Raw genomic sequence first — 25,229 nt, 5'->3', positions numbered from 1 at the left:
ACTGTTTGCAATTGCCATCTTGGAAATGTAGAAGGGAGTAATGTAGATATGAATTTGTACCCTGCACAACTGGGGAGGGAAAAATATCAACAACGTTGTATACAATGCGTTTGTACCACCAGAATTGAAACAGACCATAATGGAAACTGGGCTCTATGAACAAAACAAATATGGGGAGCAGGAAATCCTTCACCGAAGAGCTGGTGGGGCAAAAGTGAACACCTCCGTATTCGAAGGCCGGGTGGGTACATGCGCCATCCAAGAATAACCTGGCAAAAAAACATAATACGAGGAAGATTTTTGCAGGCAAGTCTTTGGATGCCAATAGGTGCTGTTCAAACTACCTTTCTTTTGCTAGCACTTGCCTTCTGAATTGCTCTGGCACTACCATCCTCAGGACCACCATGCTGAATGCTCTGGTCGAAGATGTAGTCATACTGGAAACCCTTGCAGAAGAGCTTGCGAAGGTAGGAGTAGTCGGGCTTGTCATCAAATCGAAGTGCTTGAGCATAGTTGAGGAGAATGCCGAATTCACTCGGGGAGCTGTGGTACAGCAAGCCTGTGGAAGTACCGTGCTAAATGCCCTAGTTGAAGACATGGTCGCACTGAAAACCCTCATGAAGGAAGAGGTCTCGAAAGAGCCTGCATAGGTAGGAGTAGTTGGGTTTATCATTGAACCGAAGTGCTCGAGCATATTCCAGTCGAAGGTATAGTTGTACTGGAAACCCCCATGAATGAAGGGTTGTAGAATTGGAACCTGCGGGGGTGGGAGTAGTCAGGGTTGTCATCAAACCAGTGGAGTGCCTGAATGTAATGGAGGAATATGCCGGATTCGTTCGGGAAGCCATGACACAGCGTGTCTGTGCAAGTACTATGTTGATCAACCACACAAAGGAAAACAGGAGTGGGAAAAAAAGAGCATATACGATCATGGAAGGGACATGAAGAAGCAAATGTAGTAGTATATGTTGTATGAGGATGGCACTGAAGGGGGAGAGTCTGGAAAAGTGAGAATGGAATAGGCACCCACCCTTTTCACTCCCCAGAGGGAGATCGGGATAGCTTGGAAGAAAAGAGTGTCTGTGCTATATGAAATGATCGATCTGGATACGATGGTGATCCTGTTGTACCATGGAACAGACGAATCGAGAGCAGACATTGAACAGAATGTTAGGTTCGACAAGGCTTGCCTCGGGCCAATCACAAGGCTGGGAAGTGCCCTAAATGACCCCAATTCCACTGCAGAATGACCCACCGGGTGCGCCATCCCAACTGCAAACTTTGACCAATCATGACTGAGTAACCTTACCACTTCCCTCCACCCCCAATCCCAGTCGCACCCAGTGCAAATCAGAAAAGCATGAACATGTCCTTTACCAAATATCACCTTCCCTTCCATGAGTTGCACCATGTTGTTGGTGTACAGTGCAAGTAGCATTGGCTTGCAGCTAACAGGTCTGCGAATGAAGCCCAACAATGATATAGAGAGTCAGATGATAAAGGAGTGGGAATGGGTGTGGCACCTACATCCTGTCACTGGCATGGTGGTCTTCTTCCTCTTGGACCACCTATCTTCTGCCAGCGCTCACCTTCTGACTCGTTCCGGCACTACTGTCCTTTGGAACACCATGCTGAATGCTCCAGCTGAAGACGAAGTCGTACTGGAAACCCTTGTGAACGAAGAAGTCACAGAAGAGCTTGCAGAGGTAGGAGTAGTCAGGTTTGTTGTCGAACTGAAGTGCTTGAGTGTAATCTAAGAATACGTCAAAATCATTTGAGAAGCTGCAGCACAGCAAGTCTGTGGAAGTAGTCACCTTTTCCTCCACCATACAATTCTCATACTCCTGCTTCCTCATGGCAGGCTTAATGCCTCATTGGGGAAGTGTGCACAGAGGAAATACATGAGGATGTAAGCAAGGGACCCCAAGTCATCATGGTGGGCCTGTTCAACCATAAAGTGAGTGTTATTATTGAGGTACAATAGGCGGTTCCTGTGAGGTTCTTGTTCCCCATACACCGGATATGCAGATGAGTCTTGGGGTCATGGTACTCCTTTGCAAAACTGAGGTCGGTGGTGCTGACTTGGTTGCTCATTTCCTGATCCCCATCAGGGGATTGTGCAGCTTTGTGTCGCGATGGATGAAATTGAGAGAGAGAATGAGAAATCTGGAGATGAGAATTAGATGAGAGAAAAATGAAACACATATTTATGAACCAACTATGGGTGCTTTGCTTTGATGGACTTGAGCTTAATGGCCACTTCTTTGCCAGAGATGTCACCAGCATGACTGGGATTTGATAAAGACGCAGACAATGGTATGAACACCCACAACATGGGGCGGTATTTCTTTGGTGAGGGCAGTTGCAATGAGAGGGAGACAGGGCCATTTGAACTTGATGTTCCAAAACCTGATATATGTTGGTTGAAAGTCATCACATCAATTCAAAGGAATCAAGGAAAAGGACAACTGTATTTGCAAAGGCGTGGTAGTGCATACAGCACATAAAGTAGGGGTTCATAGCCAGAAAGCTCGAAATTTGCATGCTCACATGGCTGACTATGGCAATACAACTACTTACCCTTTACCTTACGTTGGGTGATATGACGTTCCTTAGTAGGCGGCTCCTGGGCGATCACTGCTGGCAGGTTCTGCATAGCTCCAACCACAGCCCCTGGGACCTCAACCATCCTAGGTTGTCGTCCCCAGACAGAAAACTCCCTTCCATGAGCAGACATGGATGGTAGAACAGATGTTTGACTACCTCCAAGTGAAAGATTCGCGACATCAACTGAAAGTGCCGAGGAGATGGAGTTTGTCTGAGAGATGACAACCGAAGAATCCTGGGTTGCTTCTGACATGTGATGTGAAGTGGAGGCAGGGTTGGGGTCGAAGCTCGAGTCAGGAGTGGGCATGTGGGAAGGGGGTGTTGGCTGCTGGGGGCCATTCAATTGTGCTAAGATGTCAGACTCCCATGTAGGAGCTACAGAGGCATTGATGTTGGATGAATCCAGTGCAGTATTAGTAGAGGCACAACTAGAAGTGTTCCACACACCTTGATTGATGAATTCCATCACTTCCAATGACCACTCTTGTTTTGATGGGTCACTTAATAGTTTGATGAAATACTCGAAGTTGTCCTGATACTTGAGTCTGCTTTCTTCCCCAATGGTAGTAAGCTCACAGTCACTCAATAGTAAGTACCACGCCTGTTATACCAAGGCTGTTAGAATATTTGGGCCAGAAGAACGTAGGGACACGAGACTTACAAAGGTTGCAGTGATGGCAATCAGACCAGCCAAAGTGCCAGATATCCCCAGTTTCTGACCTCATCCCTGTGGACCACCTCTTCACTTGCCCGTGAGGACGCCCTTGCCAAACACCATGACATGGATGATCTTGCAGAAGTAATTAATGTAGGTATAATTGTGAGTAGTGAAGAAAACTTACATTGACTAGGAGTTGGGATTTGAAAAACTCCCTAGCCACCGGAGCATCTGGTTTGGGGAAGAGGATCGGGGAGAGAGGGGTGTAGCAAGTACCAACACTCCCTGGGTGCATCTTCAGCAATGCTTTCACATCCTCATTTGACCCTCGTAGAATCCTTGAATTCTCAGCTGCAAATAAATCGGCACTAAGGCCCAAGTGCGTGAAGAGTTGCTGCATGTTATCCTTGACGGGCTTGAGGACATTGGGTCTTTCAGCCCCAACCGCATTTGAAAACTAGAAACAATAAACATTAGCATTCAAATTGTGGGATGTAAATGTTCACTTACCACACGGCCAAAGTTGCTATAAGTTGTTGCGTGGGCCTTGAGGTCACTAGGTAGCATGGAATAGAGTTCCACCTTAAGGCCAATAGTTCTTGATTCAGGCATACTCCAACAAGCAGGGTCATTCAGATCATATCTGGGCAGTGGAATCATGAGCGGGAAAACATCCTTTGGGACCCAGAAATGGTAGAAGAAACAATACTTTTTTGCTTGGGCAGTGATGTTATTGTCCAACATTGTGTTTGGGTTATTCTCCACAGCTCTCTTGTGGTTCTGTGGGAGAGTGGAGAGTAGACTGTTGTAGTCAGTTCGTAGCTTCTTCATCTCAATGTGAAGTTTTGAGTATGCCAACTGAGTAGCGCCAAGTGCCTGTCGCCATAGTGTAAGAATACTAAATGAACATGAAAAGAAAGTGACGTGCAATGCGTAGCTGGGGAGTGCTAGCATCTGGAGGTGGTTTGTGCATGATTTGATGCCATTCTTGAAGCTCCTCGAGATCAGAAGTGTCATCCTCGGAGTCGGAGCAGTCTGAACATGAGTCAGATCCAGAAAATTCCAAATCGACACTATGAAGTGCATGTGTGAAGTCCTCAGGCATGTCTGCAAAACAGAAGATGGTTCAAGTGGAAGGTAACGGGGACAAGAGTGTCACTACTTAGCCTGGGTCTGTTTTACACTCACAGACCTTCTTAAAAGCTTGCGAGCCCACCTCAAGTCCGAGAAGACAGCTGCTTGGTGATGTAAAAAAGCATATCAGCGAGACGATGTCGAATTGTGTTTACTCAGGACACTAACATGTGGCATGACTTGACATCATTTCATTGACTCTTCCATTGCCGCAATGCCATGTGGTCACTCCCTGGCAACCTTATCAGCAGTAATAGAAATACAATGATGTGATAAGAGGTAATAGCACAGTGAACACGGAAATGTATAGTGCAAACCGACCATGTTCATTCTGACACTAACCCTCCAAGATCATCTAATTGCTCTGACCCTATGATAGTATAGAATTACATCAGTTTCGATGAAGTAATGCATGACAATGAGGATCACTTACCTGAAGTATTGCTTTGTATTTCAGCTGGCATTTGATCAGAGTCAGAACTTGAAGGCTGTTCGGTTGGCAACTGTGCTTGGGGCTGGGTCTGAATCCATTCCCTCATGTGAAGGAACATGTCTCCATCAGTGTGTTCAACAACCAAAAACTCACCATGGTGGCTTGGATCCAGGTAAAGCAATGTGCCTCAAATGATCGACTTCACGGGAATGAATATTGATGCTGCACAAGATACAGCTTTGACTCAAACAAGTCGAAGATCTTGGTCCAACCTGCACACTCCAGTCCTGGCAGTGAGCGGCTGAACAAGGGCAAACTGAAAAGTGTCTTCGAACACTGCAACCTTACAAGTGAACATGAATATGAGTCGAATGAAAGTAGTCTTGGTCTCCGAAAGCTGAATGAGGGCGCCATCGTATCATGGCCAACCATGGAAACTTGGATTACATTGGAGGTAGTTCACAGCGACCTCCCAGTCCACCATTGAAGCATACTGGACCTTCAAATATCGATACTCCTGGATCTTTGGAGGAATGTGGATAAGTCTGTATATAAAGGGAAGAGGACGTACTGTATGTGTTCCTTGTAATTGTATCCACTTTTCGAGGGGGAACCCATAAGTCGGGAGGCAAGTGTTGAGGAAAGTTTCTAGCTTCCGATGGAATCCATCAAATGCCCAGTCATTTTGGTTAGTGTTCTCAACATCAGAGAGTGAGTGAGTCTGCTGGGGTGCGCCGAGCTTGGCATTCCCTTCGAGTACTGTGTTGTGGTCCTCGTTGTCGTCAGTAGCATTGTTAACACACTCGTTTTCTGCATCAATGCATGCCTGAATGAGTTTGGTTGCAAGTCGGTGGTGGTCAACACGGAGAATCTGAGTGACAAATCATGAGACAATGCCTAAGTGAGAGGAACTTAAATCATACCTGCCCCACAGTATCCTTTCCATTTGAGCGATCCTGGTATGCATCTTTGAGCGGGCCATGCATTTTCTCATTGGGCTGGGCACTGTAGTTACGAACAACACCTTTGCTTCGAATGTCACAGGTAACGTGCTTCCAGAGATGCACCTTCAGAAAGTTCCAATTATCCTTCAGATCTGTATCATCCAAATGACGAACGAAGGATCGGTACAACTGTTATAGAAAATCATTACATGATAATAGACAGTTGGATGAACAGAATACCTTTAGTTCATCCCTGAAGATGAGAAGTTCATCTTTGATCATACCAAGAGTCTTCTCAGTGTGCACATCAAGTCCAATGAGGGTATCGAGTCACAGGTAGCTACTGATCATATGAAGTAACTGATACCCAACTTGAGACATCATCGGTGTCAAAATGTTGAGGGAGGCGTAGAAACATTGCTATACCAGAGAGATTGTTAGCCATCGAACTACATTTAAACATGTCCTAATTGACTTACCCTGGTGAGATCTTGCATTTTATTTCCATCAGAAAATGTGATGTGAATCACTGTATCGAAATGTGTGAGGCCTTGCCAATGGGGAAAGGCAGAAACTCTGTGTGACAGTTAGCCCATTCCACAGACTAAGTAGATTCTTACTGTGCTTCTAAACGTGTCTCAGAATCACGGCCAAGCTCACTGACGACAATCCTGAGTTCCCCATGGATGTGCTTGCCTCCCATGCCACCATGCAGGGAGTGAAGCGGCTCAAAACTGGCAGCCTGTTCAGGCTCTGAATGTTCTACTGACCAAAAAGTGTTCTATTGTACATTCCATCAGTCGTAAACATAGTACATGTGTCAAAGACCTACCTTGACAGGACGTAACCCAAGGGACTTCAGTTTCTTCTCACCAACTGTCTTCTTCTCCTCGAATAATGCCAGCACTCTTTTGTGTTGCTCAGTAGTATGCATTTCATATGTCTTCTTCAGATCCCAAAGTTGCTCCAAGGGGACCAGACAAAACGGGCAAGGGCACTTGGACTTCGTGCCTCGTATAAGGGTCATCACACAGCTAGGGAGGCCTGGTAAGTACGATTGGGTCACAGAGAAGTTAGTACCTACAGTTCTTCATAGTCAGCAGACAGGATAAGGACAAGTGGGAAGAGCCAGTGGAGAACCTTGTTGTAGCATTCATGAAGATAACCGACCTTTGAGAGCTCCACAACCTTCTTGAGGAGCTGAAAAAATGCTGTATGCCAGATGACACGTTTGAAGTTTGTGTAGCCAGTCTTTCCCTCTTCTTTTGCAAGCTCAGGAACCTGTAAAACCTGTGAGATCTATTCGCTATTGCTCAAAAACGAAGGCATGGTACTCACAATTGGAAGCCAGCCAATGACGCAGCCACTGCCATATTGCTCACCATTGTGAACATGAACTGGCAGGTTCGCACAACACACTATGACAGGGTAGCCCTTGACAGTACCATGGGACGATAGCCATGTCTTGTCAGCGTAAATTATAAATGCAAATGGGACTGCATTATCCACATGACTGGGTAACCGTGACTTTATTGGCACAACACAAAAAAGCGGATAGTAAATTTACAAAGCATGGTGGTATGAGATAACATTAATTACAACATACTTGAATATCCCACCAATGATCGCCTGTCCAAGGTTCCGTGTAGAAGCGCTCATATCTCTCACCATCATGTTTGAAGAGCTGTTGGGCATCCCAGATGAAGTGTGGTGCAAGGGAGGAATTTTGCAAGAGGTCGAGGGCCCAGTCCCACAGAGGGCAGATATGGACAGGGAATGTCACGTCATTGCCCTTATAGGGCATGGTAATTTCGAACTTGGAGAACTAACAAATGACTGGGAAGTGAGCCAAACATCAAAAGCATGCCAGTAACAAAGAGTTTACCGGTGTTAACTGCACTGCTGCTCTATCCAAAGCAGTATGTAGCCCAGCATCATTGTGTAGCATGACACTTGCGGTTCCTTGACTTATACAGTGAACCAACTTGAGAAGGGAGTCAACTTGATTTGAGCTGAGCCCAGCTTCCACAGCAATCGAGGCAAAGATGTAATCACCCTCTGAGGCAAAAGGGTGCCAGGGCTCACGGTCTGGGGGCATGCATTCAAGGTTTTGCTGGCCAAACTCTTCAGCAAATTGGAAAAGGGTCGGGTGCTTACTATGGGGATGAAATTCAGTCTTGAAGTCAGGAGGATGGTCATTTGTGGCATCTGGTGCAGCGGAGTTCACCGAGTGACCCATCACATGGGCTGTTATTGACACGTCAGAGTCTATAATCATATAGGCAACAAAAGATTAGCTCAAATACCAGCTGATGACACATACACTCTGAACCTACCTGAGTCTGACATACCTCTACCACAAGGGTCTGCCATGCCCATCAACACATCATCTTCATTGGGAACAAAACTAGTTGGTGATCCTGTCCAGTAACATGTAAGTGTCGGCGAGAGCCATACTAGTGGTTTACATACCAGGAATAAATTGTGAAGGGCCTACTGTTACTGACAGCTGTCCAAGTGGCACTGGTATCGTAGCTATGGCGGAGTCAGGACCTGAAGACCCAGCAATGCAAGGGTGCACTGATGATGAGGATGTCACAGCAGCTGCTTCCTTAGCAATATTGGCTAGTAGGCAACCATTGTAAGCTAATGGGCAGTTGAGAGGATTTCATAAAAATGATCACCTCACCCCAACGAACATCCCATATGTATGCCTTATTGTGTTTGACCCATTCTTCATGGTTCTGGAGCTCCTTCACACAGCTTCCTTCATGCCTTTTGATCCCTTGCAGCAGGTAGAGGTTCCCACAGTACCTGCAAGGTTGCTTAGTAGAAGATTCTTTTAATTGCTGGTAGTTTCGATGGGGCGGCATGGTGGAGAGGACACAGGTGAAGAGAATGAGGTCTCAGTGTCACAACCAGTAATATTATGTAATTGATGGTTGAATCTAATCAATAGCAATCACATGATATGCACTTGCAATGATTCATTGGGCTTAAGGTGCACATTCTAATACCTAATGGAGTATTGTTTTGGCATTAACATAATAAGTCAGTCTAAGACATCATTATGTTGCCATTGGTATACCATTGAATTAGGCATCTCAGTCACATGACAAGCTGCTGGGATTGTTATGGCGCTTAACTTTTTTGCAACATCCAAGTCTGCCATGCATGAGAGTCTGCAAACTATGGCCTGTCAGTGATCATTTTTTTCTGCCATTTCATTGGTGTGGTTATACTGACCATACAAAGCTTCTTGCACCTGCAGCAAGGCCTTACACACTTGGCCAGCTGGCCACTGAAATGTTCGACCTGTCTGGCAATGAAGAAGGCATTTGATTGCTCACAGTGGGATTCAATGCCAGGTTAGTAGCCTGCTGTCTATGGTCTGCTTTGTGCCTCACAGATGACATATCACCAGTGCATGGATGCATTTGCTAGTCAACATGTTTTCATGGCATCAAGCCAGTACAGGACAATCACATGAAATGGATATTATCTTCTGCTGTCTTTCCACTCTCTCTTGCATGCTACTTCACCCTTACTTTGTCTTCGATGGGCCAGACTGCCCACAACTCAAGAGGGGAGAAGACATCGTAGGTTCGACCTCCCCATGTCTCCTTGTGCAGCACTTTCAAGAGCTGCTGCTAATGTTTGGTTTCAACTGGCACATGGTGAGTCACTTGCTGTATGTATTTCAATGGGTACTAATGTGACATCAGGCTCCAGGAGAGGCAGAGGCAGAACTTGCTTGTCTTCAATTGTGCAAACTCATTGATGCTGTCATAATGCCATACAATGATGCACTATTGTTTGGCACAACCTGTGTTGTCCACAGGTAAGTTGACTTAAATATGCAAATGGTAGCTGGTGTGACTGATGGTAGTGACTTGCATTCTGGCAGGTTCGAAGACATGCAAGTTTACTCCTTGGAAGCCATAGAAGATTGCACTGGTCTCAAATGGGGGGACCTCCTTTTGATCACACTGATGGGTAGTGTAGATGATGATGTGCATGCCATATTCAGCATGCCGAAGGTGCCACCAAATCTCACTCAGTTCATAGATGGGCTGCCAGTGGTGCAGTGGGGATGTTGCCTGTCAGTTAGTACACTATGGCTTTGGAAGGACCCTCTTCCAAGCCACTATCATGCTCCAATTTGTCAAGTTTATGGAGTTTGTCACCAAGTGGCATAATGATGTCTGTGAGATACTGAGGACAGATCCTCAGTGCCTCCTTGGATGTAGGTACCATGAACTCACCCACATCATCAAGGAGGAACACGTTGAATTCCCCGACCCTGCCATACTGGCAATGTACCTATTACCTCTCACATTGTGGTTGGATGGTGGACATTCCCCCATTGCCTTCGTGATATCTCATCAGCCTAATCTCACCTCCCTTGCAATGTTCTGCTCACGGCATCTCGGCTGGTCACTGGATACCATCCAGTCAAGATTGATTGACACTTCTGTTGGTGCAGCTATGCATGCACTTCTACAGGTGAGTCTCGCAGCCATACTAAATATGCCTGTCCAACCTCATCATCTGTCATATACAGTGCCCAGGTAATGTTGATGGTGAGGGGCTGCAATGTGGCCTTCAGGTCATAAGCCACTTCAACAAGCCACTGCCCACCTATAGGCTCTCTGTGCTGAGTTGGCCCCTAGCAATGCCAGTGGACATGGATCGGTCACCTGTCATGCATATGTCACCACTGAGTGAGGATGCTAACAGTGATGCATTCTATGAAATAGAGGTCTCAGCAGTCATGTTGGAGTACTCAAGGCCTGACTTAGTACATGACCTTGTCCATGCATCCTCTCAGTTGTCCTGTGTGCAGTTGGTGGATGAGGATGCTGGTTGTCAGCTGTTCAAGTCCATAGTTAACCTGGTTGTGTTGTTTCCTGACACTGGAGTGATTGACCTGACAGATGGCAAGGAGACACAAACTGGCATTGTTGATCTCATGAGTGAGGAGTAGTTCATGCCTAGCACTTTTTGTAACATTGTATCAGTTCATGAGTTGCACATTGTGTACACTGTTCATCCCATCCCTTACACAATCCAAAGCTGTTCGCCATGCACCATGACTATTGTCATGTGATGTTGTCACCTCCAACCTCACTTGCAATCAGTCTGGGCAAATGTGTGCAAGAGCACTTGGAGGACAACACTAACTTGCAGGTGAGTACTTGCATCAGGTAGCAGAATGTAGAAGGATTGGTATTGATGACAGCTGCCCAACAGCTCCCTGGAGTTGCAAGTGAAGCCTGACAAAGAATATACTCACCTCATACCAGACCGTCACAAGGTATGAGTTTTTTCTTTCTTTCTTCTTTTTATTTTATTTTCCCCTTGTGCAGACTGCCTTGCTCCCCACCTTCTAATGAATGGCCAGGTCCACATGAGTCTGCGTCATCCACTTCCCTGCCTGCTCTTGTTCCTGCACTGTATATTTAGCACCCTGATGACTGCCTCCTTTTCTTTGCTCCTACTGCCTCAGCTCATGTTGTCACCTGGATTGTTATGAACTCAGTCATGCTCACTGTGATCTCATTCTAGGTAATTTTCCTTGTCTATTTAGCACCCTGATGACTGCCTCCTCTTCATTGCTCCTACTGCCTCAGCTCATGTTGTCACCCAGATTGTTATGAACTCAGCCACACTCACTGTGATCTCATTCTAGGAAATTTTCCTTGCCTCACTTGCTTTCGACAGCCTGACCTCTCAACAGATTTCTAGGTCTGTGCAAACAGATTTTTTCTAATGACATCTTGTCAAGGCACTGGAGGATGTCATATCTATCTCCCAGGCTCCCTCTGGTGGGGACAAGGATGATGATGGTGGGGCACAGTTGAAAAATATGTCAGTTTCTGCCAACTCGAGAACATGATAAGGGATCCATCAAGATGAAGGAGCAGGTTTTGGAGACTGACAGTGTCAACTTGGAGGTGGTGATGTGCATTCCAGGTGTCAACTTCACTCATGTGTACTCCAACAGCTGCATTGAGATCTTCAACATGCTCGGGATTGAAGCTGCTCACACAGCAAGTGAGGAGTCATCAAATTCAACAGTTCATACCTGAACTACCACTACCTGACATTGCTCTGCAACCTCATGACCCATTGTAGAGCACTTATGGCAATCACTCATCATGGCATTAACCATGCTGACACTGGCACCCTGATGTGTTGCCCATTTGAGGAAACAGTGGAGATTTTGATGGAAGCTGCTGCCATTGGTGGAAAGGATGATTGTCACAGCATTGCAGAAAATGTTATATTCAGCCAGCTTGTGCCTATGGGTACAGGTGCATTCTATGTCGCTCTGGACATTGACATGCTGAATGATACCATCACTGACTACCATTTCCCAGTACAAGACTCACTTGCTGCCCACACAGTCAGCAGCATGACACCAGGCCAAGTAGCAATGACACTGTATGACACAAACTCACCTGCATGGTCAGAGCATAACTTCAAGGGTGAATCAGCAATGTTCTCACTGCTTACTGTCAATGGCAGACAACTTTTTGTTCCCCAGGTATGGGCAGGGTCACTTTTCCAATGCATACTGCTCACATCGTCATACATCCTATGGTAGAGCGACCTCACTCTTTGGCATGTAGCTCTATGTGACATCCCCATTCTATGACAGAAGCAGGGGAGCTGCATCATTGACATACTCCCTGACATCACCCACACTCAATCTCACATCTCACCATTCAGCATGTCATGATACAGGATATCCCCATTCTATGACAGAAGCAAGGGGGGCTGCATCATTGATGTACTCCCTGACATCACCCACACTCAATCTCACATCTCACCATTCAGCATGTCACAATACAGGATATCCCCATTCTATGACAGAAGCAGGGGGGCTGCATCATCAACATACTCCCTGACATCACCCACACTCAATCTTACATCTCACCATTTGGTATGTCATGATATAGGATATCCCCATTCTACAACAGAAGCAGGAGGGCTACATCATCTGGTGTACTCCTCCACATCATTCACACTCAATCTCATGTCTCACCATTTGGCACAGAAGTAGGAGGGCTACATCATCAACATACTCCCCAACATCACTGCACTCAATCTCACATCTCACCATGTGGTAGGTTGCAATACAGGACATCTCCATTGTACAACAGAAGCAGAGAGGCTATGTCACTGGCATACTCCTCCACATCACCTGCACTCAATCTCACATCTCACCATTCAGCAGGTCATGATGTAGGACATCCCCATTGTACAAGAGAAGCAGAGGGGATACATCATTGACATACTCCTCCTCCATGTCACCTGCACTTGATCTCACATCTCCCAGGTGTAAGTGACTTTTATCTTCTATTGCTCCAACTTCTCCAACATATCCTCCAGCTTGTAAGTTACTGATAACATCAGCATTGGTTCTACCTATGTTGTTGACTATTGATCGTTCGTGTCTAGCAGCTCCTGTTCCTCCTGCATACAGCCCAACATCTCCACAGTGGTCACCTTCTAGCCCTGCTTAAAATGGTACAACTCGCCACAGCACTTGTATGATACATCTCTGTCAGAAGATGTTCACGCTCATGTCACTTGCCATTTGGTACAACAAGTGATAATTGTGGGACCCTGTCATCAAAGACAAAGATGTTTGTGGTTTGTGTCACCTGCCATTTGGTGAATAAATGTTGGCCCTGGGGAGTGAGCCATTAGTGCTACTGATGGATGAGGTGCCATGGTCAACTTCAAGGGTGAGATCTAATTACAATTGCATGTATTGATACTAGTATAAGGAATCCTCAATCCATTACTACATGTACTTCAAACTGACTTTGCTTCACTGTGCCATTTTAGCAAGAATTATCAGCAGCTTGTGAGGTAGTATGATCAATTTCACAGACCAGGAGAGATCTAGATATGTATTGCAAATGACTAGTAGGTGACATTGTAGCTAGCACTTGTGACATCACAACTCCCACATTGCCAGATCAAGGACTGCTAATGCAACATTAGTTGCCATGATGGTCAGACAGAAGGGAGCCAGTACCAAGCACATCACATCATCCCCAGACAGGCCAAAAGGGGGGACAAGGGTATCCACTGCAAAGGAACTACCCAGCTTATGAACCACCCACCAAATCAAAGGAGCTGGCAAAGAAACTCACCTTTGGGCAGCAAAGACAAGGGCAGCATATGTGGGGCATGTCCAACAAGTGCACTTGTGGCTGCAGAGCCATTTTCCAGCAGAAGGAATGCCACCAACTCCAAATCACACTAGAGAGGATTCTGAGATCTACAGCGATCCAGAATTCAGGAATGCATTTGAGTGCATGCCAAAGAGGTGCTTGGATAAGGCATTAGCACTTTACCTTTCATGGAGAGGGTTCCAGGAGAATTGCAGCCAGAGCACTATTGATGGAGTTCAAGTGGGATTTAAGATGTTGTGGGATGAAGCATATGTGTCATGACTGCTCAGTTACCCTTGATGCTCATAGAGAAATACCTTTGGCATGCATTTCTTCCCAACAGTGATGGTGCAACATTCCATGGGAACTGGCATCACAATGATGTGTGTCACCAATGGGAAGGCAACCCAGTCTTGTTGGCAGAAGTTGATGATATCATTGCATCTATCAGACACAAGGTAAATTCTGAAGGAGCTGAACAGAAGCATTCAGGAGCCATGAAGAAGGAGTACATGGATAAAATACTTGCCTGGTCAGGATCACTATGTCCACTCAATGCCCCACTCCAGTACATCCATCTTGTGATGGTAGGCTGCAAAATGCTGCCATCAGGCGAGTCCCTGAGCAGGAAGGTGAGGCTAGCAGTCACATGGCACCTCAAACACCTTGCCTTTGGTGCTGTTGTGTTCATGCTCTGGACAAGGTAGGTACCAGTAGGCAGCATTGCCAACAATGTTTTGACAGTGGAATCCAACAGGAACTATGAGCTGCTGAAATTGAAGCATGGGGATGTCAAACTTGACTGGACTGTCATAGATGGCATGTTCATGAAATATCTTCAAGGCAAAGAAGTCTCCCTCACCATAAACGAGTGCAATGCTTACTTCAAGATCCACCTGAAGAATTGTAAGGGATGGCAATGAAAGTTGGATAAGGGGATGAGGGAGGCCAACTTATGAAGTCCATCCTTATATCCATCTTTGCATATCTTATCCATCTGATCTCCTTTTATTGCTATATACAAGGCAATCATTACAAGATTTATCCACACCCAGATATGGGCAAAGTGTGTGATACCTTCCTGTGCCTTGTGTTGTGGATGAAGTGGGTTGAGCTTGTCCATCTCGGGTGACCAATGACCAACGAAGACTTCCTTTTCCCTGCAATCAGCACAAATGGCATGCTACAGCCAGGTGAGCCACTTTCCCATGACACAATCCAGAAATGGATTGATGAGGCAGTAGTGGGGTCTGGAACTCCTGGGATGTTTATGACCCATTGCTATTGTCATGGTGGAGCACAGTATCACTTCATGTTTGCACCAGTGGGGCAGTGATGGACCCTTGCATGGGTCCAGTGGTGGGGGGGATGGGCTGAAGGTGAGCATGTGATACTTCATCCTCCTTCCTATCTGAGTGTGTAGTAAAAGTCAACCAACTCCTTGCCTTTTGCTCCACATGACTATGCAGCATGACACACTGATGCACTACCTCCTCGATGAGTTGAATTGCTACAAAAACAACCACAGTGATGCACTGCAACTGGTCCCACATGAAGGTGATCATTCACTCACAGGCAAAGCTGCACTTGTCCAGCCAGTGTCCACCAAGGCACTCAACATGGTGCATGCATTGATAACATCTGACATGGCAGTGCTACACACGACCATGAAGGAAGTGAAGGAAACCTTGTGCTCATTATCAGTAGATGCAAGGGAGATCCACCAACAGCTCAGCAACATGAGCAACCTGGTCGTAAAGGCCCTGACCTTGGCCTCTGCATGTTCAGCCCCTTCTGGACCTGTGTTGCATCAGGACACTACTGGCAGTAATGCTTGGGTGATGCCAATAGCAGGTGAGCCTTGTTGATTCTGTGACTTCTACTGCACCAACTGACCAGCTGCATGGATCAGCCTACCAACATTCACCTGTGCAGACCACAACATTGTCACCCCCAGTGATCCAGTCCACTTCCATTCCAACAGCAGGTGAGTCTTGTTCATTCTATGACTTCCATCACACCAACCAACCAGCCACATGGATCAGCCCACCAGCATTCACTTGCACAGACCACAGCTTTGTTGCCCCCAGTGATCCAGTCTGCTTCCATGCCAGCATCCCAACTATACCTACCTACACTCAATTTACAACCAACTCAAATGCAGTTCAGGATGCCACAAGTTGTCCAGCCATTAGATCTTTCGCTCTCAACATCCCTCCCCTCACAGGTTGGACCCCAGGGGACCAAGGCCTGTGCCTCTACCTCCCTTCTGGGAGTTGTCATCCTGGAGGTGCCTGTTTTGCATCCCAATGGGACACAGACTGCAAAGTCAGACTCTTGGAGGGACATAGTGTGCCACTGGACAGAGGGTGAGCCACAGCTTGACCTGCACATTCCACTCAAGGACTGGCCTTATCACTATTACAATGGGAAGAGCAGCTGTCAATTCAACACAAAGTACTCTCAGCAATGCATCATCGTGATGGAATTCCTCAATGAGTAAGTCAACTTGTTGCACTTCCTATCACTTGCCCAAGTCTCTCTGACATGGTCCCCAGATTCCAGGGGGATGAGGAGACCTTCCTCAAGATTTATGGAAGTGCCATCAGTCAAGGACACATGAAGCTCCTCAAAGCGATCTTGGCTGCCCACAAATGGTATTGTGGAGCTGGAGAGTGCTGTTGTTGCCTCACAAGTGAAGAAGTCTGCAACAATTTTTCTTTGGTGCTCCAAGGCACCAGTGAGCAGCAATGATGATGTGTATCACACTTGCCATCCTGTTCTTTTTCTTTTTTCTTTTTTTCTCTTAATACATCTATCATCCACTTGTTGATATTATCAATACTATCACCCCAGCATCACCCAAGCTCGTAATGTACTACATACATCACTAGTCACCATACTCATACATGTGCAGTAGCCTACTTGTTGTACACTTGTCATATGTACACAACACACAACACAAACATCATGAATCACAAGCATCATTCATCCACCCATCATCACAGATCCTGAGCATGCATGTGCACATGCAATACCATCATGTATTGTTCTACCTGACACAGTCCTACCATAGTACATAACTGCTTCAATCCCACAGAAGCTTCAGGAGTCCTTGATCACAAGATGTGATCACTGTGACATTTACATAAGCTGGATCTAAACATGGGGCAAGGCACCCAAACAACAGCACACAACAGCATGCCAACCCTGCCAGCCATGGCACCAAGGTGGCTGAGGCCCATGACATCATGGATTCCCAGCCTCTCAGGTCATGTGTGAGCACCCACTGCAGTTGGCAGGCACACTTCACCACCACTGCCAATTTCTCGAACTAAGTATCTAGGAATGAAAACCAAGTAAAACAAGGAAAATAAACCAATTCCCCTGGTAGGGAAATTACATTCCCTACATCCCAGGGGTACTCGAGATCTTGACTGTCCCCAGTCAACTGGAAGGCAGCTCAACTGCACAGGATCCCAAAATCATGAGGGAGGGGGCGAGGCATCGACTCGTCGACGAAAAATGGGTGCTCGGAATGCCGCAATATGAGTCATGACGGAAGACAGTAGCGCAGCGAGCACGGCGCAAAATGAACAGAGAGAATCTGCGCGTCTGATCCTGAGATATCCACAAATCTGCCCAAAGGTACCCTCATCCACCAAAAAACCGAACATAACCACAAGTTCAGTAGCGACGACGACGGAAAAGGTACCGTTCGGATGCTGTCGAACAGTAACATCAGGATCCCGAAAAGTGAGATATCCGGTCGAGAAACGAGCAAGATATTCGGAGAGTTGTCCGAAAGTGTCTCTAACCACGAAAACGGGCATATCTCAACAACAGCTGCATGGAATTTGACAAAAGAGGCGTCCCCAGAAAGGGACATGCGAGGGGAACGGGCTGCCGGGAAATAGAGAGGATCAGTACTCGGATGCGCGAGATACGACGAGAGGGCCTCAAAGGTGGGGAGAAGGAGTCGACTCGCACAACAACGGCTGCGACAACCAACACGAAACTCCGGGAGGCGGTAGGAGACTTGTAGACGAACAGGGAGAATGAGGAAACACGCCGGCTGGATCAGCCGATCCTGAGTTATATGCAAGACTGTCTCGAAGCGCTCTGGATACGAAAACGATGACATCTCGATAACGGTTGCGTGGAATTTTATAAATTATGTGTCCCCAGGAAGGGCTCAGCGAGAGGGATGAATGACCCGAAAAGCGAGAGGAGCGACGCAGAGCTGCGTAAACGACTACAGCAAGACCTCGAGGATGGGCCTTCGCACAGCAACGCAAGTATCTCCGGAGCTACTGGACCTATCAGAATAATCCATATATCAATATGGAGCATTTGTTGAGGACTACAATCCTCCCAAAAAGCGAGAGGCGCGACGCGGAAACGAGCGAGATACGACCACAGGACCTTGCGAATGGACCTATCCACAAAAATGCGAATATCTCCCGAACGGCTGGGCGCATGCAAACGAGCTTGGTACCGACAGAGAGCTGACGTCGAGTAGAATAAGCCTGCCAAAAAAACGAGAGAAACGGCGCGAAAACGAGCGAGATACGCGCTGGATACGCGCTCGGTCCAAGGGAAGTAGTATTCACCTTGACAAGCGACGAGTGGTGTCGACGGCACACCTTGTCAGAACTGTATCCGCGGATGCGAGGCGTCGTGTAGAGTGCGGGAAAGGTGCCAGGTGCGGTGCTAGATGGCGTTCTGTGGGGGACTCGAGCCTGGGGGGGTAAAACACTGGAAAAAAAGAAAAGAAAAACTAAATGTGTGTAATGTACCAAAAATTCCGCATAACGACGTAGGTCAATCCATACCAGATACTGTAAGATCCATAATCAAAAAAAAGAAACGAAAAACCTAAAAGAACTCGTGTGACATGGAGCGTTAACGCGCTCTTCGAGAATGCCGGGGCGCGCGACTGCGGCTGCGCGACCGCTTCGGCTTGGAGCGGGTGCGTGAATCCACCTTCCTTGAGCGTGAGCGAGAGCGCGAGGACGAGGACAAGGAAGAAAAATAGAGTGAGCTACTGGTCGAGTATGAATACAAGCACCTTCGAGCACGATACTGCTTCGAGCTGCAGGCATACGACTGGACTGGTATGAATTTATCTTTCAAATGCGTGTACGAACCCGTTCGAGTCTGCGAGCGTGACCGTGAACGAGGACGCGAGGGCGATTGGCCTCGGCCATGTGGCCACCTCGACTGTGGCTGCGCATACGGTGAGCTACGAGAGCGAACGGCTGGCGGGTCGAATACTACTGGTTCGGGCTGGATAGTAGGTGGGGACTGAGTAGATACAATGCTCGTCTGAGCGGGTATGCACGACGGTGTGTCGAACACGCTTCGAGAGGGTGCGGCTGTGGGTGAGAGTGAGCGAGTGGGCGACAAGCCCGTACGAGTCTCGAACTGGCTTGTCAACAGAGACCAGTTGTCAAGACGGTCTCGTAGAGTCCGTCCGGCAACTTCGCGCGGGATTTCCAGTCCAGTAGGTAGTACAACGCGGCCGTCGATGAGTAGACACTTTCCCGAAGCTAAATACGGCTTGAACGAATGGCAGCTTGCCCGAATATGGCCCGAAAGTCCACAGAAGAAGCAGAACGAGTATGATCGGCGGGGGAAATGATCGTCTGAGGCGCACGATGGCTGCGCGCGTGAATTGTTGGCCTCGCTGCACTTCCAGACGCCATTTCCGAGTGCGAGAACCTGTTTAGCTGGAGCCATAGGGCTAGACACAGTAACCCTTCGACTTGGCAAGTCAAGATACTTGAGTACCTCGCGTCTGAACTTGGGCGGGAACCCACTAAAAAAAGCTGAAGCTACATGGGATGATGGCTTCTTTGCTTCTCGAGCGACGCCAAATAATGACAATAACTGCGAAAATACTCGCCCAGAGAAGATATTGAGATGGTGTCCGAGCCTTCAAACGCACTTCTGAGACTGAAAAACCAGTCCCTGCTGGATTCCTCCAGCTCCGGGTACAGCTGGACTACGGCCGAGGTAAAACGAGCCCAATCTCCATCACTATCCACAAAATGTGACCAGACGTCAGCTGACTCGAACGGCGCATATTTGAGAGCAAACTTGATTCATGTGGGCCCATCTGAGAGCCCAAATCCATCACAGAAGTCAATTATGTCATTGAAATAATATTTAGTGGTGCTCAAGGTGGCACTGGAAGTGCACTGGAAGCACTCTGTCTGTGTTCTGGCACTGGCTCTGGAAACATGTTCTGGCCACTACATTTTCAACTCCAACAAGCTGAACAGTGCAGCATCCCATCAGACTCAAAATAAATCACAGTAGTTTTAGCAGTATATCATATAATTAAATAGCTAAGTCTCAAAGAACAATGCCCCACAAATCTCTCTGCAAAAATCTCCTCAGACAACTTGATGAAGCTAGCTTGCAAGTAGCAATGGCCAGGCTGGAAAATGTGCATTGTGAAATTGATAGTATTGATAGTAGTGATAATAGCAATTCAACTGCAACATACAGGGATTCTGATTCATCTCAGAGCATCCTCTTCATTACTCTGGCATCTCCAATCTCTCCGATCTCACTGATCTCAATGGATTCCAACTCCAGTGTTTCTGATGATACAGACTCAGTGGTTGAGAGGGATAGGCAGTGTGGATGGCTCCTGAATGTGATTGAGGCTCTGAAGGATGAAGTAGAGCATGCACAGGTTCTTGAAAAACCTGCTGTACCATTGATGCAGTCATCACAGCTCAGCCTGCTTGACCATTTTGCCAACCATCACCCTCATCTGTTCCTTAGATGCCTTTGTGTATGGCAAGAAGTTTTTGATTGCATCCTTGATCAAATAAGTAGCCACCTGATATTTCATAGTAGCTCTGAAAATTGTCAGTTGCCAGTTGCCATTCAACTTGCAACTTTCCTTTTCCATGCAGGGCATTATGGGAATGTGTCATCGCCACAGGATGTGGCCCAGTGGGCTGGGGTTAGTGTGGGATTGGTGATCAACTTCACCAATTGGGTCATGGTCACAATACTGGATGAGCATGATACATTTGTCAATATTCCCCCTCACAACTCAGAGGATATGGAAAGAGCGCATACCTTCACTGAATCACAGACATGTCCAGCATGGAGAAATGGAGTCTTTGCTGCAGACAGCTCATTGATTCCACTCTTCAAAAAGCCCCAAATATTTGGGGAGAGCTTCTATGACAGAAATTGAGGTATTCACTCAATTGTCAGGTGTGTATTCCAATGCACACAAAATGGAATACTTACTGCTCATAGCCTGTTATCATGCTGCACAACCTTCTCATGGTTGACTATGGGCTTGGTCACCCTGGAAGTGTCCATGACACATGGGCATTTCAAGGTACTTGCATTGCATCACAACTGGGAGACCTTATCCCTGAAGATCACTGGACCTGGGCAGATAGCACATATCCCACAGAGGAATGGTGCACTGTTCCTTTAAAAAAACCCAAGGGCAGGTGGCTATCTCATGATCAGAATTTATATAACAAATATCTTTCTAAGGTGATACTTACCTCATACTGGTATGCATGCTAATCATGTTGAAAGGGCTGCATCTGCATTGAGCACACATTTGCTGCCTTGAAGGGTCAATTTCAGAGTCTCTGTGAGCTGCACTTGAAAATCCAGAACAAGAGGGATGTTAAGGTCACAGTTTACTGGGTAATGTGTTGCATCATCTTGCATAACATGGTGATCTGTTTTGAGGAGGAGATGGTTGGCATCATCAAGCCCTCAAGTTGGTGGGCAATGGAGGAGGGGTTGGGCCAACAGGATGGTGACATGGTTGTGGTAGGAGAGGCTGTGGGAACACCAGGTCAGTGATTTTGAATGAGGCTGTTAGATGAGCTGTTCCAATATCTGGGGCACAAATGTACCTAGTATAAATGGACCAAAACAGTCACCATATAAAGTTGAAGGAGTGTAGCTAGTGATGCTGTAGGAATCAGCTAAGTCCCACCCATTGATGATGAGGGTGCATAAGGGGTCTTCATTTATGACTGACCTTGGAGAAGTCACTTATGATACCACACACATTCTGCAAGTGAAATGTACCCTACATTGCATCTTGATACAGTGTTGGGGTGAGTACAGGGGAGACAGAGAAGTAATACAGTATGGGGTGAGCATGTACTTAATGATCATGCAATGCACTGGGACTGAGACACAAGTACAACAGAGAAGATGATGAGCCAAGCCAAGATGCAACAATGGATTAAAAAAAGAAATGGATGTGATTGTGAAGGGTGGCTGGCCTAAGCAGTGGGGTCAGAAGATGTTGAGCCAGAGCTGCCACCACTCTTCATGAGCTCTGTGAGTTGAATTTGAGTTGAAGGGTTTTGGCCTCCTTCATGAAGGCATTTTCTTCAGCATTCTTCAGCTCAATATCAAGCTTCTGGAGCTCCTGCTCCCTTTGATGCTTATCCTCCACATCTTTCCACTGCATCCTGAGCTGCTCCTTCCTCAACTCAAGCTCCTGATCCTTCAGCATATACTGCATTTTTGCCAGGTACCATGCACTCTTACCAGAAGACAAGGATGCTAGTATTGACTTGGCCTCTTGACTCAAGTCAATGACCTGGCTTTGAAGTTGAGACTTGTTGTGAGCAACTGGGAGAGAACTTGCCTCTGTTGATGTTGTCTTGGATGATGAGGACCACAGGGTCCTCATGACAGCCTTCCCCTTGTGGGAAGAACTAGATGATGATGATGCAGAGGAAATGACACTTCCAATGGAAGTGGGGGGATGAAGGTATGGCGATTGGTGGAATGCAGAGCAATTATCCAAGAAAGGTGTGTGAGACTTGTGAGGGAGGGAAAATTGAGACCGCACTTCAGGAGTCAATGGCTGAGGATATGACTGCTGATTCATTAACAATGATCCATTAGTGATGTCCCAATAGAAACACACCTGATCACCATGAACCAACACTGAGTCCATGTTAACATCCTCTCCATCTCCACAGCCAGGGTCTGTGCCTTCCAGATCAAAGATACTATTGGCAAATTCATCCCCCTCATTCATGACTAGATCACCAACATGAGACATCCTCTTGTCAACTTCACCATCCTCCAGATCTTGATCACCATGCATTTCCTTGGTTCCAGTATTCAAAGGGGTACCTTCATCCACTGGAGTTGCAGGTGACCCCACTCCCAAGTCTGAAGTCTTCTGCATACTGGATGATTTATTTTGGACAATGGCTAAAAAATCTTCAGCACAATTTTGTCTGGCTCAGAATTAATTGGGTCAGAGTCAAAGGAGGGGTTGCCCTGCCAGATGGAATGCAGATCATCATACCAGGGTAAAGTGTTGAGAACAGCTTCTGTAATCATACACATCAGCAACTGTAATCCCACTAGATTGATTGATAACTTACAATGGAGATTTGCATGGCTTGCATGACCAGGCATAATGCCTTCCCCTGATTGTTTAAAGCATGCATGGCACTTGCAATATGATCCCTTCAGCCTAAATGATCATTAAAAAATCACAGATAAAATATGAAGAGGAGACTGACATAGTGATGTGGTTGCCTAGGCTAACTTGGAACTTAGCAGTGCCTGCCATGTACATGTCCTTGTAGTAGGGATCATTCTTGAATATGACTTTTGCAATAATTGCTTGAACTTCTTTCTTGTTATGGCCCACTGGCCCCTTGTCAGGTGAAGGTGGTGAGACAGTTGTGATCTTATCACTAAAAAGGATTCTCTGGTTTGCAGGATGGGTGAGCAACCAGTTGACAAGTATATCAGTATGAGGAATGTCCCAGTTGATGTTCTTCAGCTGAAGACCTTCTGTAGTAGATATGTCACCAGTAGTGTGACAGCCTGCTGGCCAGATGAAGCCAGGTTCTTGCCCTTGGTTCCACCATGAGTAGATCTACTGCTCAATCCACAACCAGAGCCTGAATTCCTGGTGGGTCTGTTGGATCCTCCTTGATGGGCATGTTCACTGAAATCACCTCCAATTCATGTGGGAATGGTGTCTGCAGAAAGCTGCTGTTGAGGGGAGGGGCAGGGATACCACATCTGCTCAATACAGATTGGTGGATGGCTCACAACAGTTGGATGAATGGCACATACGTCCAGGGTGCACCTTGCAGGATCTGGCTCACTCAAATGAGCTCCAATTCATGCCTGAATGGTGTCATTGGACAGCTGCTGTTGAGCAGGTGCCAGGGATACTGCATCCACTCAATATGGATGGACAGATGGCTGGCAATAGTCTGGTTAATGCCACATACATCCAGGCTGCAGCTTGCAGGATCTGGGTTACTCCAATGAGCTCCAATTCATGCCAGAATGGTGTCCATGGAAAGCCACTGTTCAGTGGGTGCTGGGGATACTACATCTGCTCAATATGGATGGGCAGATGGCTGGCAATAGTCTGATTAATGCCACATACATCCATGGTGCAGCTTGCAAGATCTTGGTCACTGAAATCAGCTCCAATTCATGTTGGAATGGTGTCCATGAAAGCCACTGTCAAGCAGCTGCCAAGGATACTGCATCTGCTCAATACAGATGGGCAGATGGCTGGCAATAGTCTGATCAATTACACATACATCCAGGGTTCAGCTTGCAAGATCTGGGTCACTGTCATGATCATGCATTCATCCTAAGTCCTCACTCACTCTGCACCCCTTTCCACCAATCATTCACTCACTCTGCACCAACTCTGCCCACCCCCTGACATTTATGAGTCATCTCCACTCCAACTGCTGTTGGACCTGTACTGCTCTCCTACCAGACTGAACAAACTGTTCTCTGAGGGGTCATGTGACTACCTTCAGACTCCTCCCTGACAGCTTGCAGTCAGGTACTCCACAGCATGTGCACCACATGGTCCAGCACCTGGACTGTTTCCTTTTCTGGATGTGCTATGTTACCCATTCATATGTCCTCTGTCTACCCTTCATTTGTCATCTAGGAAGTTTTACTTGAAAATTTCTGGGTCTCCATATGTCAGTTCTGATTCTGGTTACTGTACCTCCATAGTAGTATAAAAGCATGTATCATACTCTGCCATTCCTCAGTACAAATATCAACTTAGTTCCTACTCCCTGTCTCCATCTTCTGCCTGTCAGAGCTACCTCTGACTGTCCATCTGTACTCCCCCTCTGAAATACAAGGGCTGAGATCATGCAAGGGGGTAGTGCACAAGCTAAACCCAACACCCTCACCTCACTCCACCCTTACCTTGGCAGACTTCATTCTTGCCAACA

At 46.8% G+C, this 25,229-nt stretch overlaps 5 protein-coding genes across 5 annotated transcripts; 3 read left to right on the top strand and 2 right to left on the bottom strand.

The window, feature by feature from the left end:
* Positions 1-404: 404 nt before the first annotated feature.
* F5J12DRAFT_894508 (uncharacterized protein) lies at positions 405-650 on the top strand (the record flags this gene model as incomplete). Its single annotated transcript, XM_051747746.1, has 2 exons — positions 405-467; positions 501-650. The coding sequence occupies 2 exons, from the start codon at positions 405-407 to the stop codon at positions 648-650; spliced, it is 213 nt and encodes a 70-aa protein (XP_051598330.1).
* A 4,426-nt stretch (positions 651-5,076) lies between these two features.
* F5J12DRAFT_906480 (uncharacterized protein) lies at positions 5,077-8,015 on the bottom strand (the record flags this gene model as incomplete). The annotated part of the gene is made up of 11 exons (XM_051748791.1): positions 5,077-5,229; positions 5,296-5,703; positions 5,756-5,928; positions 6,121-6,196; positions 6,256-6,352; positions 6,397-6,557; positions 6,609-6,810; positions 6,861-7,057; positions 7,115-7,303; positions 7,383-7,601; positions 7,662-8,015. The coding sequence occupies 11 exons, from the start codon at positions 8,013-8,015 to the stop codon at positions 5,077-5,079; spliced, it is 2,229 nt and encodes a 742-aa protein (XP_051598329.1).
* A 1,210-nt stretch (positions 8,016-9,225) lies between these two features.
* Positions 9,226-10,351, top strand: F5J12DRAFT_723550 (uncharacterized protein; the record flags this gene model as incomplete). The annotated part of the gene is made up of 4 exons (XM_051741462.1): positions 9,226-9,453; positions 9,502-9,617; positions 9,666-9,789; positions 9,845-10,351. 4 exons carry the CDS (start codon positions 9,226-9,228, stop codon positions 10,349-10,351), a joined length of 975 nt encoding a protein of 324 aa, XP_051598328.1.
* A 3,895-nt stretch (positions 10,352-14,246) lies between these two features.
* On the top strand, positions 14,247-17,623 carry F5J12DRAFT_928371 (uncharacterized protein; the record flags this gene model as incomplete). The annotated part of the gene is made up of 11 exons (XM_051749439.1): positions 14,247-14,671; positions 14,726-14,874; positions 14,994-15,034; positions 15,139-15,161; positions 15,272-15,347; positions 15,438-15,822; positions 15,868-15,955; positions 16,138-16,467; positions 16,527-16,708; positions 17,122-17,246; positions 17,363-17,623. The coding sequence occupies 11 exons, from the start codon at positions 14,247-14,249 to the stop codon at positions 17,525-17,527; spliced, it is 1,989 nt and encodes a 662-aa protein (XP_051598327.1). The 3' UTR covers positions 17,528-17,623.
* Positions 17,624-18,758: 1,135 nt separating this feature from the next.
* On the bottom strand, positions 18,759-20,034 carry F5J12DRAFT_240001 (uncharacterized protein). Its single transcript, XM_051738544.1, has one exon. The coding sequence runs from the start codon at positions 19,708-19,710 to the stop codon at positions 18,874-18,876; it is 837 nt and encodes a 278-aa protein (XP_051598326.1). The 5' UTR covers positions 19,711-20,034; the 3' UTR covers positions 18,759-18,873.
* Positions 20,035-25,229: the final 5,195 nt, after the last annotated feature.

This window comes from Pisolithus orientalis (assembly GCF_024613125.1).
Source record: "Pisolithus orientalis strain OTSU chromosome Unknown F5J12scaffold_23, whole genome shotgun sequence".
Taxonomy (NCBI): Eukaryota; Fungi; Basidiomycota; class Agaricomycetes; order Boletales; family Pisolithaceae; genus Pisolithus; species Pisolithus orientalis.
This window is presented reverse-complemented; position numbering and strand designations above follow the sequence as displayed.